This window comes from Microtus ochrogaster, chromosome 2 (genome assembly GCF_000317375.1).
Source record: "Microtus ochrogaster isolate Prairie Vole_2 chromosome 2, MicOch1.0, whole genome shotgun sequence".
In the NCBI taxonomy this organism is placed as follows: Eukaryota; Metazoa; Chordata; class Mammalia; order Rodentia; family Cricetidae; genus Microtus; species Microtus ochrogaster.
Genome location: NC_022010.1, coordinates 56,567,882 through 56,587,568, shown reverse-complemented (window position 1 = coordinate 56,587,568; position 19,687 = coordinate 56,567,882). Strand labels below are relative to the sequence as shown.

Below are 19,687 nucleotides of genomic sequence, written 5' to 3'. Positions count from 1 at the left end.
AATAAATGATAAAAATAGAGAAAATTTAATCTGATTATGAAAATTATGGTTCATAAGTAATAAGAATCCCATAACTATATCTGTAAGTACCTTTCAGTCTCAGTCAACATTCCAACAGACTTTTTTTTTCTTTTTGTAGAAATAGGAGACAAGTTTGGGCTAAAATTTAAGCTGACTTTCCTTAATATGAATGCCACATTTGTGGTTTGGCCTCCTTGCTAAAATACACTAGAAGCATTTCCATAGTCACTCACAGACAGACCCAGAACAGTAAGCACGTTGAATCAGCCCAGTGTGCACATTCCCAGGTGAACCTGAAAGACATCCTGCTGCCTCAGTCAGATCTCATGCTCAGCAAGTGTTGTTGTGTACTGTTTAGTGCCGTGTGTGTGTGTGTGTGTGTGTATGTGTGACTGTATCTGTGTGTGTGTATTTTGTTGGTGACTTTACTGTTGAAAGGGCTCACAAATGGTGCTAAAGTATTGTCAAGAACCCCCAAGAACAGAAGACTCTGGTATATTTGGGTGTCCTATACACTTTGTGTTTAGACACTGGTTATAATGTTGTTGGGTGCCAGGCAAGTGTGAGTGAAATAAGAATGTGCCACTTAAGGTGTTTCAAACGGTCACACACAAAAAACCAAGCTGCAATTTGACAAATGGATGAAATGTTCCCATTAAGTAAGACATAGTGGTACACTTGTAACCTTAACATCTGGAAGCCTAAACCAGGAGAAATGTAAACTCAAAGTCAACCTGGGCTCCATTTTGATTCTGACCTACACTGCCGTATCCTGCCTCAAAACTAACTTAACAAGAGGGCAGTGAACTGGCTGAGCTGGTGCAAGCCTGGTGACCAGAGTCCCATCCCTGGATGTCATGGAGAGGTAGGAAGAAGAGAATGGGCTCCCCAAAGCTGTCTTTTGACCTCTGTCCATCCACCACAGCATTGGTACAGGAGTGTGCATGCTGAATGACACCACACACACACGCACCACATGTGAAACAATAATAAAATAAATGAAATAAAAAATTAGAAAGAAAGGAGATGGAGGAAGAGGTTGAGGTTAGTATGTAAACAACAGTGTGACTCAACTTCTTATCACCTAAAATGATTCCATTCATTATCATAAACTGTGAAAAATTCAAGTGCCAATGAGAACATGGATGAGTAAAAGCAGCCACACCTTGGTGATGCACCTTAGGAGAACTCCCTCCAAGTTTCTTTTCCAGCTCTGACTGTGTATCCACCTTGGACCCAGGATTCCTAGTGGATATTTACCCAGGAGAAATGAAAGTATGTCTTTATAATCAATATGTACAAAGATGTGTACAAAACTGCTTGAAGTAGCCTTTGCACAACAACCCCTATCATTCTGCTGAAGCACAATCAGGAGAACTGTGAATTAACAAAATATCATGCATGTGCTAAAGTCCTCCTCAGCATGCTGTAGGGGTGAGCTATGTAAGCTCTGGCACTGTGGGGTAAAGCTGGTACAGGAGTGTGTGCATACTGAATGATTCCATTTCTGTCATGCTGGAGAAGAAGGAAGGCAGTGCGCCAAGAAAACCAGAGCAGTGCTTGATGTCTGTGTTTGGGCTTGAATGAAGGGGGCCATGAATGTGTCTAGGGTGATAGAAATGTTTTTTTATCTTGGCTGCAGTGCTATTCTGTTTGTTCAAAACGATCAGTTATATACCTAAGGTCTTTTGATTTTATTGTTATGTAAATTATACCATGGAAAATAATATACCTCATAAATATTTTCCTAGAGGTTAATAGTTGATTAACCTAAGATGGATTTTGGACCTTAACATAAATAAAATGAATGCTGTGAAGTTTTCAAAAGAAATGTACCCATCGATTATGAGGTAATATTGTCAGAGGCCACATGAGTTATGTGTGTGTTACTTAGGGAAATGAAACTTTGAGTGTAGAAAATACCCAAAAGATGAAGGTTGAGAAGGCCCCGAGGAACTAACTGAGCATCCCTCCTTCCATTGTGTTGCTGTTTGTTTTCAGTAGTCTAATGTAGCCCACGCTAGCATTAATTTACTATACAGTCGAGGCTGACCATGAACTCCTGACCTTCCTTCCTTCACCTCCCTAGTGCTGCAATTACAGGCCGATACCACCAAACCTGGCTCCTCTTGCCATTTTCTGCTTCAATTAGCACATCCTGTCTTCCCCTTAAGACTACTGTCACTTTGTAAACGTGACACCATTCATCTTGAATGATGGGCTATCTAACTGAATGTGTTTGGGAAATTGCTCATACATCATATCAGCAGACGGCAGGTGAGAACTGTAATGACAAGCCTTTACTGAGTGTGAGGGAAGGAAATAGAAATGGGCGTGGCTGGGATTTCAATGTTTGGCTCGAGCGTAATAGATTTTGTATGTCTTTAGGAAAAAGAGAATCTTTGTCATTTGGAAAAGAAGTACTCCAGCCTCACTGGGGGGAAAGGATTTCCTATTAACCCCAATACTCTGAAAGAGGTAAGTTTTCTAAGTCCACTCATGACAACTTGGAAGTCAGATATACCTCAGTTTTGTATAAATCAACTAATAAAAACCTTAGCTTAAGTAACTTGGGAAAACTCATAATGCTTGATAAATTTCTTGCCGTTCCTTATTTATGCATCAAGGAGTCTAGATGTTATCTTTATGTGTAAGGCACATGCACGTTTGTGTGTGTCAAGATACATCTGCTTGTCTTGACAGTGACTTTGGGAGGTCCTTTGAGTCTTACGTTCTCCTCTCTCCCTTCCTCATCCTTTCTCCCTCTTTTTCTTTTTTTTCTTTTTCTCATGAGTCTTATAGAATATGCAGATGACCCCGAGAATTTGAGAAGATGGTTTGTTTTTCTCCTCCTTTGGTTTACCTTTTCCTTTCACATGGGAGCCCGTTTGCATTGACCACACATACTCTTTAACAATCATCCTTTTATCCGCGGTATCACTCTTGCCCAGAGCTACACTGATAGAATATCTTCACTCTGCTTTGAAAGAGAATGATGCCAATAATTAAGTCACTTTCTCTATAATGACTTATAAACTAAGGAAAAGGGTTGTTGCTACCTTAAAAATTTGCCTAACCAAAAGAAAAAATGCTTTTACTTATAAGAAAGCAGAGTGAGGAATTCATAGCTAGAAAACTGTGTGTGTATGTGTGTGTATGTGTGCATGCACACTTATTCATACATGTGAGGATATATGAAATAAAATGTTCATCACAATAAGTGCAATCATGTTTGTACCTTAGAAGCATTTGAAAAATATTTTTATAGCAGATTTTTTTTAGGTCATACCATTTCATAGTTTTCATTATTAGGAACATATAACTAGCAAGGTCAGTGAGGCGAATGTGGCTGTGAATGATTAAGATCACTGAGGTGTGAGGTAGGCTTCATGAGCTGTGTTAATGAAACATGGCTTGTATGCTCGTTTTGATTAGCCACTAAGTGGTTTTAAGTAGGGAGACAACATTATTTGATATCCATTTGTAAAGGTCACTCTGGGCCACTCAGAAACCACTGGGTCAGAAACTGCTACAGTGGTCCAGGTCAGAGCTTAGATTCCAGCAATGGCAGTGAGATGGAAAGTTGATTGGATTCATATGTATTTTACAAATAGAATTGAAAGTTCTTGCTGATACATTGGATTATATGGTGAGACAACAAAGGAACATTCAAGAACAATGCATGTTCCCAATTTCCAGGTGAGGTGAATGGCTAATGCTTCTTGCCAGGGTATCTGAAGATGAATAAAGAGTAGGTTATAGCGCAACTCGGAGGTTGACCCTAATCACTCTTAGGAGGGAGGGCTATGATAGCAAGTGGATCGCATGGATCTTTTGTCCTTTCTGTCTGTCCCCAGATAGGGTAAAATCATTCCTGTCCTGTTGATGAGTTGGTCTTTGCTTTTTTCTGAAGACCCCTGGGTGTCAGAGATATATTGACTTTTTGGCTATTTTCTACCACATCTCTGTAGTATCTGCACATTCTAAACAAGAAGACTTGACTTGTACAATGTTTTGACTTCCCCAATTCCCAATCTTCTTGCTTTCAACTTCCTATTCTCTCTTTTCTCCCCCAGCCTCCTTCTGAAGAGTGATCAATTTATAACCAGATTCTTTGCAGAGCACCCACATCTGACAGAGAAAACTTTTGGAAGCAATTAAACTATATGGTCTAAGACTCATAAAAGGGAATTTTCAAAGCCCGACTTAAAAGCGTTTTATCAGACAAGCTAAAGAATAACTCAAAGATGTTAACGTACTCTCTGATCCATTACCACAGAAAAAATGAAACTGGTCAGCCAAATTCAACCCTTCCTTCCTTCGGCTGAACCACATAAAGCTTCACCTGTGTCCCTTTCTGCTGTGTGAGACTTTAGGACATGGGTTGACGGCACTCATCCCCCGCTTTCTCTGCTGTAATGATGGGCTGTCCATGCAGCCTTTCGTTTCCAGGCGATAGTTTTTGCTGCATGGAGTTGCTTTACTAGTGGTTCCATCATTAATGGTCTAAAAATAGAACCACGAGGCCAAACTGACTGTTATTTTATTCTTTTCTTCATATGTTTCATTGGTGTGGCAAAAATCTTGATTGACTTGAGTAATTGCTTCCCATGAAAATCATTTTAAGTGCCTTTTCCACAAAGATACGTTAGGAGTTTTGATTCAAGGATTTTGATTCATGGGCGTTTTCTTTAAGCTACAGACGAAACTGGGTTACTGAGTTCAGAACAACCGAAACGTCTCTGTCCTAGCGACAAGAGCCTGAGTTGGGGAAATTACCTTGAGTGGTAGCACCACTCAGTGGTAGATGGCAATTCTGCCCGAGGTCTGTGTCTACACACATGAATGTTAAGAGTGTCATCCTTCTCATTCCTCCTGGACTGAAATACCCAAAACTAAATCCCACTAAAGCTAAGTTGCTATTTTTATAAACGTTTTCTTGATACAAAACCCAGTAGTCCATCAGCCCACTTAATCTGACTTTGTAATTTTCCAAAGATGGAAAAGAGAGATGATACATATTTTGTGGAAAAGACTCGTCAATCAGAGAGCGAGTGATCACATTGTCTATTGTGTATCTGATTGTTCAATACATGTGTAGAGATAATGCCATTCCATTGACAGAATTTTGCTGAGACCTCTGGACCTTTATCGTATGGTCATCTCGATTTCAGTGGAAATTATGTTTAATACTTTGAATGTTTTTTTCCAAGATTGAGCACTGCAAATCCATTCTCATTGCTGATCATTCACTTAATGAGACATTGCGTGGTGCCCAGGTACCTGGCTGTGTTGCGCTCAGCTAACTCATTGTACTGGGAACATTAATACTCTCGCATGCCTCAGCTTTTGCTTCCCTTGTGTTTAACTTCTGAATTCCTCCTTTTAGGGCTATATCAGTGTAAATGAGATTAATGAGCCATGTGGCAATTCCACGAATCTATCCCCTTCCACTCAGTTCCCTGCTGATGCTGACGCTGCTGTCACTGAGCCTGCCTCGGCTGTGCTGGTGAGCCAGCCCCAGAGTCCAGAGGTGTGTGGGCATGTGTTTCATTCATTCACTGCTTTTTCTCATGTCAGAAATTAACCCACAGTTCACTGAAACTAAGCAAAACGAGTATATGTGCTCCGAGGGGCCAGAATGATGCTGAGTTTATGAATTAGACCATATTTGGGGTGTGGGGGATGGGAAAACACTGTTCTACACACAAAAAAATGTTAGAAACCATGAAATGTGTGGTAATATTGGGGGCTAGACATAATTGCCAAAAAGTAAGGTCAATGTCTTAGCAATCTAACCAAACCTAATTTTAATTAGATTCAAACTCATTGGTTTGAATCCCCTCTCTCAGATGGGTTTTGTGGTCTATTTTGCTTGGCAATATTGAATCACGCTTTAACTGTTATGCTTTTTTGAGCATAACATTTCATGTTAAGCGTTCCTGGGAGTGGCCAGTGAAGTGCAGCCTAAATTCCTCCTACTGGTCACATGGCCTGCGGTGTGGGACTTTAGCAAGAGGATAAATGGAAAGATGGTGCGCGCCATTTGTGATCTTGTGATCAGTGCACAGCAAGTCCGAGCAAAGAGATTACAGATTCTGTGCCTCTGTCTCCTCCACCCTCTCATCTCACACTGGCCTGTGTATCCCTCTTTTTTCTCCTGTAAAGCAAAGAGCAGCCGTCTGTTCTGGATTTCTGTTTCCTTCCACCCTCTCTCTTCATCCTGTCACTCCACCTTCATCAGCCGCTTGGCCTGAAGTTATGGCTACATCTGTCGATCCTTTCCCTTTAAATGACACACCTCCTCCTCTGCCAGCTAAGAAACACAGAAGGCAACAGCAGCTGGAGCAACAGGTAACTAGAAAGGTAGACAGACCTTCCCTTTTAATGTGATGGCGGTCTCATTAGCAGCTTCATTCAGAACAGACAACATCTTTGGTGGCAAAGCCGTCAGTTTTCAAATCTGTTGCCTTATGCCCAGTATTAACAGACCAATTTTAATGGAGGGTCTTACTTAGTTCATCAAATCCTGAAAACCAAAGCCTAGGAATTTATCCCATTTGCTCACAGTGAAAATAAAGTATTCTGATTCTTTTTCTAACTGAAATCAGAAACGAATCATCCAAACACTGAGGTTGTGTCATGGTGATGTGGGTTCTCTAACCACGAATTCCAGCTCTGCCACCTTCTAGCTGCAGGACCAGATTCCTCCCTTATGAAACAGAGACAGAATAGCAAGCTCACAGGATTGTGACAAGAGCCGAATGAGATCATGAATGTGGAGCATCAAACCCAGCAATTCTGAGGAAACTGAATAAATACTAGCTGCTGGAAATATATTATTATAAAGTTAAAATCCAAGACATTACTGGCATGCATTCGTTTTTATGTATTTCAAAAGGCTGAGATTAGCACTACAGTGATCTATCCAAAGGACACTTTATTATGAAGTCATTTTACTATCCAAGACATTTCAGGGAGTGTAGAGAGATCAAGCAAAATTTGGATGTGTTAAGATGGTAAAAATCTTGCCTTAGAAATCTGACTGAAGAAAGAAATATGTAGTCTATTGGAGCATTTAAATATGAGAGATTACTCAGGAATCTCCTTGGCCATGAGGTTTTAACATGGAAGTAACTTAGGTGGAAGGCATCTATGAAAGCCTTATGCTGGGTTTGGAGTATATATGATTGTGGGGTTACTATTCTACATAAGCTTTCCTGTTATTGCCCATTCTTTTCATTCTCTTCTGTTTCCTACTTCTTGTCCCCCTCACTGGGGTCTGTGTCACCACACAGAACTCTCTAGATACAGGAAGTGCGGAATCGCTAACTTGCTTTGTCCACCTGCTTTCCTCTATCCACCCAGCGGGACCATCACAGCAATGGTGACCATTCTGGCAATTTGTAAACAACACTGTAGAAGTAAAAGGTGGATTTTCTCAAAGAAAAATACAGAAATAAATAATTTCCATTGTCACATCAAAAGCTAACTCTAATCTGCCAGTGTAAAAGAAACTTCAAAATCCAGCTTCCAAAGTTCCTCTGAGTGCCTTGCTTCTGCGTTGTGTCGGTGATGTGTGTCAGTCAGTCAAGTTTTGCTGTTCTGCTTTGCATTTGCATTTAAAGCACTTTAGGAGTCTGGAAGAAAGGAAAAAGCAGCACAGAGAAGGTCTCTATCTGAGTGACACTTTGCCTCGAAAGAAAACCACTCCTTCCGTCTCCCCACACTTCAGCAGTGCCACCATGGGGAGAAGCAGCACCCCAAAGGTAGGACTCAGAAGAGCCGAGGCCTTCTCTTTCTGTAACATCTTCTTATAGTCGCCAACAAAGGCAAAGCCTTTGAAATGCAAAAATAACTGAATACTTTGCCATTACACTTGTTTATTGCGCAGATATGGCAACCAAATGGTTTCTTCTGTCCCATTCTGAGGGTATTTGGAATTACACATTCTAGACTCAAGAGTGTATTTCCGGCCACCACAGTACAGGTGATGGGTATTGTACTCCGTACTCACAGGACAGATATTCTCTGTACCCACAACAGAGATCCTGCGCTTCGGGAATTACAGTACTCAGTAGTTACCAGGTGGCATCTGCGTGCCTAGTACCAGGCTTAGCCCTTTGTGTGACTCTAGCACCACTATGTAAGTGCTTACTCATCAATACCCTAATAGTGGGTAAACTGAGGAAGAAGAGGAAGGAGAAGCTAAGTGACAGCTGGAAACTGGAGGAGTCAGAATATGAAATCTGGTGGCCTGATGCATGTACCCTCTGCTGCGTGCACAGAGGGTTATTGGGGAGATGGGAGGGGGATAGAAGGGAAGCTTTTGGTGGGGTGGACTTTCAGCCCTTCTCATATCCATATTTAGAGTAACTTTATTGTAATCTATTTTACAAGTTGGTGTTTTCAATGGACTTTATTCACTTGAAAGATTTAGCAGTGTAAAAGAATAAGAACGGTGCATGCTGATGCACACCTGCAATCCTGCACTCGGGAGGCTGAAGCAGGAGGTCAGAATGAGTTTGAGCCTGCCTGGCCACAGAGTCAGACCCTATCTCAAACAAGCAAAGAACCCATAAAGCATGCTAAAGCCAGTGGATCTTAGTGGGTTTCAGCATAGCGAAGTGTAGAGAGAAACTGGAACATCTGGGCACGGACGGCTGGTCTCTGCAGTTTTGCATGGTGTGCATGCATCCTGTTCATGCACCTGCCCTCTGCACCTTCTGCATGAGGAGCTTTCTGTCGCTCTCACGAGGCTGTGGACAGTGTCTTTCTCCGCCCATCTTCTCTTTAGGAATTGTTGCCATCGGAGGACGTGCTGTTGATACTGAGTCCGCAACAGAGTTTCTTGAGAGTGACAGTGGGTGACTAGCCTTTACCACCTGGCATCGAGAATTAGAACTTAAGACCAACCATCTCGGCCCTTTGCCCTTAGAGAGGAGGTTGAAACCAGGAGTGTGCCCACATCCCAGAGTACCATTTGAGATTCAGTTTACCTTGCCTGAAGTGTTCTCCCTGCTTCTCTTAGGCTCACCTGCCTCTGGGACAGAGCAACAGCTGTGGCAGTGTGCTCCCCCACTCGCTGGCAACCATGACGAAAGATTCAGAGTCTCGCAGGATGCTCAGAGGTATGTGGCCTTTAAATCCCATGTCATGGTCTTCCTTAAAGCCTGAGAATTCCCCAGGGAGAGGCAATGAGAACAAAGTTGGGGATGGTAGAGGGAAGATCAACCATGTCCTAAATTTCAATATTGGTATATTGCCCTTGGGAAAGGATGTGTGTGCCATCATCTTTGTAATAAGGTAACACTTCCCTGTTTGCACACCTGTTTATACAAATTCAGTCAAACTTCCATACTGGGAAGGCCTTGACAGAAATATTAACCTTCCCATTTGACTAAGAGAAAGAAAAGGGAAATCACTGAAATGTTGAGAAATTTCCAGGGCACTTAACCAAGACTAGCAGTCTTATCTGTGGCTGGCACACTATGCTAAATGACCCTTCACTTGAGTCAATGGATTGACATTGTTAATGGGCCCAGAAGAGAATTTCTTTGAGCCTTTTGGTTATAAGCTTGAGCACTTCGACTGTATATTCAGGTTTTAGTATGAGTTCTTTGAAACAACATATTACATGTGTAATTTGGTTATCAGATAGTATTTAAGGGAGACTGAAAGAAGTTACTAAATGTCATTCCAGATGCAAGACTTACTGAAATGAAGTTACTCTGGTAGTACAGTAGTTTATATCAATAAATTATATTGGCTTTAGTTTTTCAGTGCACTTGTCCTAGATACCAAGAATGCGAATGAATGGCATATTATTCAACTTTGAAATGCTTGGGATATAGAGAGAAGGGAGGGAGACATGTTACAGATGATTTTAATACAATGTTAAACAGTGCTGGAGGTCTGTTGACGATATCAAGAGCAAAGCTGGCAGACATCTGACCATCAAATGCATTTGTGAATTGATGGATTGAAATCTTGCCCTTTATGTGAATTAAAATTGAATTCTGACTCCTAACTTTTGGGGTCAGGGGTATTTTAAACAGTTGGAAACTGGTTAAACGTGGATGAATTCCCAGTACCCACTGAAAAATTCCCTCCCCATACTATCCTTAAAAAAAAATTGAATTCTGATTGATGGGCTTCTCTGCTGATGGTATTAGGGTTTAATACATCATGCACACACATACATACACTCACATACTACATATGCATATATATGTATGTATATGCTTATATAAACAATGTGTGTCATATGTATATTACTAAAATGAGGTTTTAAATCAGTATTAGGATTCATTTAATTAATGGAGCAAACATTAAATTTTTTCTGGGTAGTAAACACCTGTATTTCTAGCACTCAGGAGACTGAGACAGGAGGATCATAAATTGGTGGTCAGACTGAACTACACAGTGACATATTGTCTCACAAGAAGGAGTTAATAAAGCTGGACAAGGTGACATATGCCTGTAATCTCCCAACTTGGTGGGGGGTGGCAGGAGGGTTCAGGATTTCAAGGTCAGCCTGGGCTAGGTAGCAAAAAAGGGTTGAGGCAGGCTATAGTGTTCATTTGAGGTTTATATTAGTACTATTTAAATAAAATATACTTGATTAGACTTCTGTTTTATTTTTATTCTTAAGATGATAAAAATATTTCTTAGTGTTCACAATAAGCATAGAAGTCTATTTTAGCTCCTACTCATTTCTGTTAACTTGAAGGTCAATTCTGTTTTCTGTTGAACCATTTTTTCTGTAATATTAATAGGCTGTCCTTAAAAATATGTATCCCACTCTAGTGGAAGGAAGCCAAGCTTGACTTGGCTGTGCGACTGAGACCTTTCTGCATATTCATGAATTTCCCATCTCGCATATGCATGAGCTCTCGGTATTCCAGTGATTTAGGGAAAGGTGGAACACTAGGAGAGGGAAGCGGGATCAGAAATTACTACTACCAGTTCTGTAGTAGTTTTTTTCTACTATTAGCTCTTTGCTCTTTGGGGGTCTAACACCCAGGTCCCTAATAAGCACATGGAGCTTATTCTTACTTATGAATGCCCTGCCTTAGTTTGGCTTATTTCTAGTCAGCTTTTCTTAAATTATCCCGTCTACCTCTTGCCTCTGGGCTTTCACCTTTTTCCGTTTCTATCTATCTTTTCTTTCCTTCCTATTCCATGTCTGACTGTATGACCTGGTGCCTGGCCCATCATCCTTCTCTCCTCCTTTTCTTGTTTCTTCTTCTCTCTTTCTCCTTTTCTCTATTCTCTCTGCCTGGCAGCCCCACCTATCCCTCTCCTGCCTAGCTATTGGCCGTTCAGTTCTTCAGTAGACCAATCAGGTATTTTAGGCAGGCAACATAACACAGCTTCACAGAGTTAAACAAATGCAACATAAAAGAATGCAACACATCTTTGCATCATTAAAAAAATTTTCCACAACATAAATGAATGTAACACATCTTAAACTAATATTCCATAACACAGTACCAAGAAAAAAAATATATGTGTGTGTGTGTGTGTGTGTGTGTATGTATGTATGTATGTATGTATATTAGAGAGCATGGAAAAGTTGGGTTTTTTACTAAATGAGTAGATAGATCCATTAAATTGAGAGTTTTTTGCAGTGTCATGCATCCAGGTTCTTATGAGAAGGTGATGAAGCTAGAAAATTTCTGGTCTACTTTCTAATCTGCATTTCCCTTAAATCATGGGATAGTTTAGTAAAGAGAACCTAAGTCAACCCTCTGAGTCATATTGCAGACGTAGGCTCTGCAAAGTCTACTATCTGGTTTATCTTGGTGTTCTTGTTCTCCTTTGCCGTGACTTTTGTGCACTTGAGAGGGCTGTAGCTTCAGGCTTTACTGCACTTCTGAAGTAGTGTCCTGCTTAGAGCTTTATGAGACTCTGCTGGGATGGTGCTGAAGAAGGTGTATTGTACATGTGCTGATCCTAGTTCTCTGGGAACTCAGCCTGCTCCTCTACCCAGAGGAAGAATGGCCAGGGATGAGATTTCTTCAAGCCACAGCAGATGGTAAAAATTGGCAGGAGTTTACACAAAGCCCATATGGGTGTCTCAGAGAGACCAGGAGGGGTGAATCATGCATTCATTTAGAATTGTTTCCACAGCACTTGTTGATGGCATTTAAATAGCAAATACGATTAAAACTGCAGCCTGGACAAATTTATATCTACTACGTTTTCATTATGTCAAATTTAGTAGACTTCATCATTTACTTTTGATGTACACAATTAACTAAAGTGCACCATTCTTTTGCTGCTATTCATAATGGATATATCAAGGATGATGGTGTAAGTATAAGCCTTTTACAATCAGTACTGTTCTCATAGCACTGACAATGTGACTCCAGGAACATTAAAAGGAACAGAGTTCAAAAGGCGAGAGCTGAGGACCTGGCCTCCTGAAGTTGCAGAGGTCATTGGCTTTTTTTTTTTTTTTACAGCTTGTCAACTATTCTTTATAAACTTTAGAACAAATGAAACTTTTATCCTTTTTTTCCTTTTTTTTTTCTTTTTGTTAAATGCAGGAAAGCCCAAGAAAGGTATGACAGCCTCCTCGTGTGGTATTATTGTTTCCAGCAAATATGGAAAGGTCACTGCCAAGTCATCTTTTTGACTTGCTCTGATTCTGAGGTCTACAATGGTGGATGTTTAGCCTGGTTGTTCCTTTTATCCAACAGCGGGAAAATGCTGTACATTTTTAAGGAACACATTGATCATGACAGCTGCTGTTCCTGCAAAGGCAGCTGCATGACTTTTTGTTGGGGCTTTTATAACAAGTTCAGACCATGCAGGAGACGCAGATGCTGTGACAGCATTCATTTTGTAAGGTTCATTGTAGCCTGACATTCATTGGAGGGGCTACTTAGAGACAAGAATGAGCATCAAATGTATACACGCTCCGCGCAAAACCTCTCCTTATAAGAGGCCAGGTGAACATACAGGCAAGTGGGTTTGGGAAACTCTGGTGTGTTTGTTTCATTTAAGCTCTTTGGGTAAGAAAGACTTTGGTGGGTGAAGAAAAGTGTAAACACCTGGCTTGAATAAGTAAGATGGCTGGCTACTGGTGAGGTTAGGGAGCAAGACATAGTGTAAGAAAGAACTTGTTATAAAGTTTCATGGGCTGTGCATCCAATAACTGAATGGCATCTCAAATCTGGGTTGATCTAATGATATTTATATGTATGGGTCTTTTGCCTGCATGTATTCTTGTGCACCATATGTGGGCCTAGTGCCCAAGGATTTCAGAAGAGGGCATAGCTCCTCGATCTGGAGTTACAGAAAGTTGTGAACAGCCATGTGGGTTTTAGGAATGGAACCCAGGTCCCTTTTAAGAGCAGCCAGTGCTCTTAACCACTGATCCACCTCTCCAGCTGCTTGAATAGTAAATTTTGCCCTAAGTTCTTGAATACTATTTGCTACTATCTGCTTGAGAAAAAAATGATTTTATAAATAAAATCTTGTTTTTCATTATTATTGTCATTACTATTTTCTGATTGGTGAATATTTGTAAACGTTTTTTTTCTTTTGTAGCAAATCTCTTTATTTTCTAACTATGCATGTCTCATGAGTCTTTTTAAAAATCTTCAGTTTTTCTCTCTAATCTTAGATTGAATGTAAAATGTAACTATCATTTATGTTCATCTGCTGTTATTACTAATATGTCTATGAGTGCATGTTGGGGTGGATACTTCCCCATGCCCATGTCAGCCTTTCTGACCCTGTATCTTTCCCTTTCTCTGCCTTTTTCTCCCTCCCCTCCTGACTTGTCCATTCTTCTGGCTGTGGACTGTCTTTAGGAAGGATGAATTCCTCAGCAGGTGAGCTGTGACTGGGTCCTTGTCAGAAGCACACACTATTCCATCCTAAGCCCTGGTTGTAATCGTAAATCATCCTGGTTTCCACATTAAGACACAGATAGCCCTAAAGATGTATCATATGTGTTTGAAATATGGTGGGAAAACTACGTATCCCTTGTGGTTAATTCACAAGAGAACTTTGGGCACCGATAAGCCAGAATTCATTTAAATTAGCATTAAAAATAAAAAAAAAATGACTGGTCTTTGTGCTCCAATCTGATGACTTTCCTGGGCAAGGAAGAGGGTTGAGGCAGTTGTTTCCTAGTACATTCTGTACTATGGAACAAGCCTAGGCATGGCTTCTTGCTTTGCAGACCTTAGAGCTACCTCTCCACACAGTACATTCAAGAGCCTTTGCTTTTATTTTTTTTAAGCTCTTCTCATTCCCAAACATTGTTTTTGCTATATAACTAAAAAAAACAAAAACAAAAACAAAAACAAAACAACCACAAAACCAAATGGACTTGGGTTGAGAACCTCTGGAGTTTCCTAAGTTAGCTCTCTTTCTCCATCCCTAAAAAAGAGATGAATTTCTGCTTGAGTGCTCAGATAGCTGAAGTTCAGAGATGAAAGGTGAATTCATTCAGTGTCAATTTTATGATGTCTTTGGGTTACATAAGCAGGCACTCTGCTGTGAGCAGGACACCCCCATCTTCCTCACAGAGCCTCCCTGACTGGAAACACAGGCCAGTTTGCGGCTGCTCCACTGCCTCTCCTGACCCAGCAGTCCTGGGCTGCCTTTCTCTCAAGCTCTCCAAGCTCTGGTCTGCTCTGATGTTTCCTTTACAAAAAGTACCCATGCCTTTGGATGATCAGATCTGAGCTCCAGTCCCCAAACCATCCCACTCGCATGCAATTCTAAGATTACGAGGGAGAGAGCTATGTTCTTGTTTATTGACTCATTTGTTGCCTTTATTTAAATAAAACATCTTGGTATTTATTCCAGGTTGAGCTGGAACTCACAATAATTGTACTGCCTCAGCCTCTTGAGTGTTGTGGCACACCTACCACGCCACAGCCATGCCCTTATTTGTAATGGTGGGAGTATTAGTTTTGAAAATTGTCTGGCAGAGAACGCCATCTCAGGTTGACAGTTGTAAGAGACAACAACTCTTGTAATAACTCTTGGTTGGCAGTGTTGAGTAACTTGGTGAAGTGAACCTCCTGTTCACACTGGAAACGGTTTCATTATCCAGAGGTTTTGTCATTCAAGCAGCTGTAGAACTTTAAGACCCTATTCTGCTATTGGAATGACTGTGCAAACCCCTTGTACACAGAGCAAAACTCAGCAAATTTAGGGTTGGTCTGTGGAGCCGAGGTCCCCAAGCCACAGGTGGCTCACATTGTAGTGTAGTTGTTCCTTGTGCACATGCCTGAAAACTCTGGGTGTTTTAGTTCCCCGCCTCTCTCACCTGAAGCTATAAACTCATTTTCTTAGTCTGTGATATTTCTGAAGAAAACAAAACAAAACCCAGAATTCTGGAGATTGGAGAGGCAAGTCATGAGAAGAACGAGCCCTTCCTTTTTTTTTTTTTTTTTCTTTTCTGTCCCCAGAATGTGTTAATTCCTCCTCCGGATTGACTTTTCCTCACTGAAGAAAGCTCTTTGTGAGAGGGTGGGAGGAGGGGTTGGCATAGAAATCAAGCCAGGGATGTAATTCTCATGCTCTAAATTACACGAATGTCTTTGAAGGACCTGTCTTCCATGTCGTTGATACCAGTGTGAAGGCTTTCTATCCTTCAGCATTGTCTAAAAGTCATAAGGAAATAATTGCGTGTAGCCTTTTCAAATAATTTCTCTTGTCATTTTCCCTTCCTTCCCTAATGAATATCTGGAAATGATGTAAAAGGAACAATTAATAATTCCAAAACTTCAAGTGTAAAAGGTAAATATCTGAGTGATGACTTCCTTGCCTTTCTTTGAAACAGTGACACAGAGGGCACACTAGGAATGCCTGGCTTTGTGACGCTCTGTGCACTGATCACTGCTGCAAAGATGTTGTGTCTGCTTCCCAGTGTGCCTTTGTGCTTTACCTCTTTCCCTAGGTCCCTGATAAGTGTCTGTAATTTATAACAGCAGATCGGGTACAGAAATCTCATTTTCTGAGAGATACATCCATTTGAATAGCAGTTTCACATAGGCATCCAGAACCATACAAATACAAAGGGCACAGAAATACGCATGTCACTCATAAATTTTATATAACCTTTGAATAGATGATACTTTATTAAGGCATCATGGGTGAGGCTTTTATTTCTAAACAAATGTAGGTCAGCAGTTGTGGAAGCTGTTTTGTTTGGTTTATTTTATGGGTTTTTATTGTTGTTGGTGGTATTGTTGTTTTATTTCTTTTTGTCTCCTTTAGGCCACCTTCCCCCCCCTTAATTAAAATCTTCATTGAAAGGTAGTTCCCAGGAAAAGATCCCATATTAAGTGGTCTTGTAAACTCTTAATAGGCCTGCTGTTAAATCTCTGGTTAATGGGAAAGAGATTTTTCTCTTATCAGAAAAAATGATTAAACTATGGGAAAACATTTTGATGAACTTGGGGATTTTTCAGTTCTGTCCCTGCTTCCTGTGTATGTACGGCAGAGAATTGAAAAGAAGGTAGTGTGGTGTTTAATACACAAAGGTAGCTATAGCAATAACTCCTGGTAAGGCAATGACCTCATATGCCAGCTGTCAGAGTACAAGGGGAAAGAAAATGCCTTTCATTTACGGTGCTTTTGATCCTGTTGATACTCACAAGGGCTGACTGCTAGACTGGGAAAAGGAAGGCAGCCTAGCAAGAGAAGGAGCCTGTCCATGGCAAGGATTACTGACTAGGAGTATTTTAAATAAGTAATTGGCAGACAAGAGAAATTGGAGGAGGAGAGAGACCAAAAGCAGAGAGAGAGAAAGACTATGAAAGAGACAAATGCCGACTGCATCTGAAACAGATGAAAACATTACAGACACTCTGAAAAACACACATTTGTCAACCCTTACCCCTGCAAAACCCACTTGCTGTTTTGTGAATGTTCCTAAAATCTGAAAGCAGTTGCAGGAGTGACTGTCCTATAATGCTGACATTGCACTGGGCATCACGTTGCCTTCATTTAAACACAGTTATTTCTAGAGGATTCTGAGCCCTTAATTGTGCTTCTGTTTCTGGGGATTGTGCATGCATGTGTGCATGTGTGTGCATGCATATGTGTGTATGTCTTTTAATGTCCTGATGTATTGCTATCAACTCTGCTGAGTTGTAGGGATGGGATTTAAGAAGTGCCAAGTGATCCCACTGACAAATAAAATCCCTCACATGATCACTTCTTTCAAATTCTTGCTCACACTGGGCATGACATTGTTTCTTTGATCTTCTTGACTTCAGACTATTTTAGGCCAGTGTCCAGATTTCACGTGCAGATGTTTCTCGTTGCTGGCTTGAGTGTGTAGAGTTGTGGGATTCTGAGCTTGATAAATGAGACACATTTACATATTTATGGCTTTCTCCTTAGGTTATAATCACCAACAGATGAGTGAAGGACAAAGACAGAAACCTGACTTTTACAGCCGCACAGCATCTGAGTCAAATGTCTACTTGAATAGTTTCCATTACCCAGATCACAGCTACAAGGACCAGGCCTATGACACGTTGAGCCTGGACAGCTCGGATAGCATGGAGACCAGCATTTCTGCCTGTTCTCCAGACAATATCTCTAGGTAAGGCTTGATGAAAACCACGTCCCGGTTTCAAACATAAACTCATTAGTTTGAGACATAATGTATATTATAATTAGATATAAAACATACAGTGCAACACTAGAGACCTGTTTTGTCTGACCCTTGTGTTTATTGACAGTCTAAATAAAGAGCAAAGCCAATGCCAGCTCCAGTTATGTTCTGGTAGTCATGAAAATGATGTTTCGACAGAAACAGAAGGCGAAGGTGCCCGCAACTGAGTAACTCTATCACTCTACACATGGCTTTTTGTGACATAATAAACCACAAAACCAAGCTTGTGTCACTAGAATTTCAGAATGGAATTACTTCTTTAATAGACGTATAATTTTGGGATATTTTAATGCATAGTTTAAAAAAAAATCCTCAGCACAGCAATTTTTGTTTTTAGTCCTCGATTGTTTGTGTACCAGCTTCAAGACAACTAAGGCCTGCTTCCCAGAACACCTTCCAGATAGTCTCTGTACTGCTTTGTTCTGTGGACTTCATCATGGCATCTTCCAGCATAAGGAGTAAAAGCTTACCTTAAAATAACATGCTTTTTACAATTTTCAGATTTATTTATTTTTATTTTATGAATATGAGTGTTTTTCCCTGTATATGTATCTGTACTCTACGTGTGCCTGACTCCTTTGGAGGCCAGAAGGGAACATCAGATACCTTGGAGTTACTGGCAGGCCTATACACAGTTAATTAGTTACAGACAGATACTACATATAGTCAAGATAGGTGCTGGGAATTTAACCCAGGTCTTCTGGAGGGGCAAAACATGCTCTTAACAGTAAGCCATCCATCCAGCCCATAAGATGTACTTTCAAGGTAGTTATTGGCATTGGAGCAGGACTCTATTTTATACTCTACTTCTGTTGGTATTTTCTACTATAGGTTCATTTTTTTTCTTGACATTTTGAGTTAAGCCCTTAGTGATATCTGACCATGAGCAAAAGTTATCTGCAACTGCCAGCACAATAGGACCAGTCCTGGGTAAAACAGCTATGGTCAGTAATGGGACTGTGCACAATGACTTACCAGAAATAGTAACTCTGCAGGAATATTGTCATACAGAGATCTAAGGGACAGATGTGTCTCACCGGACACACACAAATTATGTGAAATGATGGATATGTTAATGAGTTTGATTTTTGTAATCATTTTACAATATATGCAAATATGATATTATCACATTTTCATACCATAAATATGTATACTTGTCGGTTACAGTCATACTCGATAAAGCTGAAAAACAAGACAAGTAAACAAACAAAAACAGTAAATAATAAAATCTAAATGAATATAAATTGTATAAAATGTGACAAGTGAGGTCAGTTTTGGTGAATTTCTTTTGTGTATAGGTGTGTGTGTGTGTGTGTGTGTGTGTGTGTGTGTGTGTGTGTGTGTGTGTGATGCTGAGTATGAAACCCACAGCTTCATGTACCCTAGGCAAGTGCTCTACCATTTAGCTATAGCCCCAGTCCTAATTTTTAAATGGGGGGGGGTTGAAGAACTGTGATTTATTTATTTGCGACACAGTCATACAAGTGTCATCATGGGGAGCAGCACGAAATATGCATATATTTGTATGCTCTTGTATGGCCTGCTGTAGTAAAAGGAAAAAGAAAAGAAAAAAATAAAGTCATTGTAATCTGTTTCTCAGGGTAAAGCACCTGGGTAAAAACTGGCCCCAACACATACCGCACCCAGTTGTTAGGCCTGTGAGATCCCAACGGCCCTTAGGCAGTTCCCATTCCCTTGTCTGCTCCTCGTGGGACGGCAGTTTTGAGAAGATAAGCTATGTGCTCTGGGTAACTAGGTCCTTCATCTCTTCAGAACAGGAGCCATCTTATGTTTGATTTTTGCCAAAAATAGTTGAGGAGGCTGGATGTGGTGTCTCACACCTGTAAATCCCAGGTCTTAAAAGTCAAGGTAGGAAGTTGTGAGTTCCAGGCCAGACTGGGCTACATAGTGAGACTCAAGGTCTGGGTAGATGACTCAGTCCATGTAGTACTTGCCATACAACACTGGGATTTGAATTTGATCCCTATAACCTGGATGGGTGGGTGG

At 40.7% G+C, this 19,687-nt stretch overlaps 1 protein-coding gene across 1 annotated transcript in view; it reads left to right on the top strand.

Moving 5' to 3' along the window:
- Nucleotides 1-19,687, top strand: part of Phldb2 (pleckstrin homology like domain family B member 2) — a 222,830-nt gene that overhangs the window by 191,148 nt on the left and 11,995 nt on the right. The window contains exons 10-15 of the mRNA XM_026786135.1: nt 2,410-2,499; nt 5,411-5,554; nt 6,190-6,375; nt 7,650-7,790; nt 9,053-9,152; nt 17,404-17,608. Coding sequence (XP_026641936.1) covers nt 2,410-2,499; nt 5,411-5,554; nt 6,190-6,375; nt 7,650-7,790; nt 9,053-9,152; nt 17,404-17,608 — 866 coding nt within the window. The remainder of the gene's footprint in view (nt 1-2,409; nt 2,500-5,410; nt 5,555-6,189; nt 6,376-7,649; nt 7,791-9,052; nt 9,153-17,403; nt 17,609-19,687) is intronic.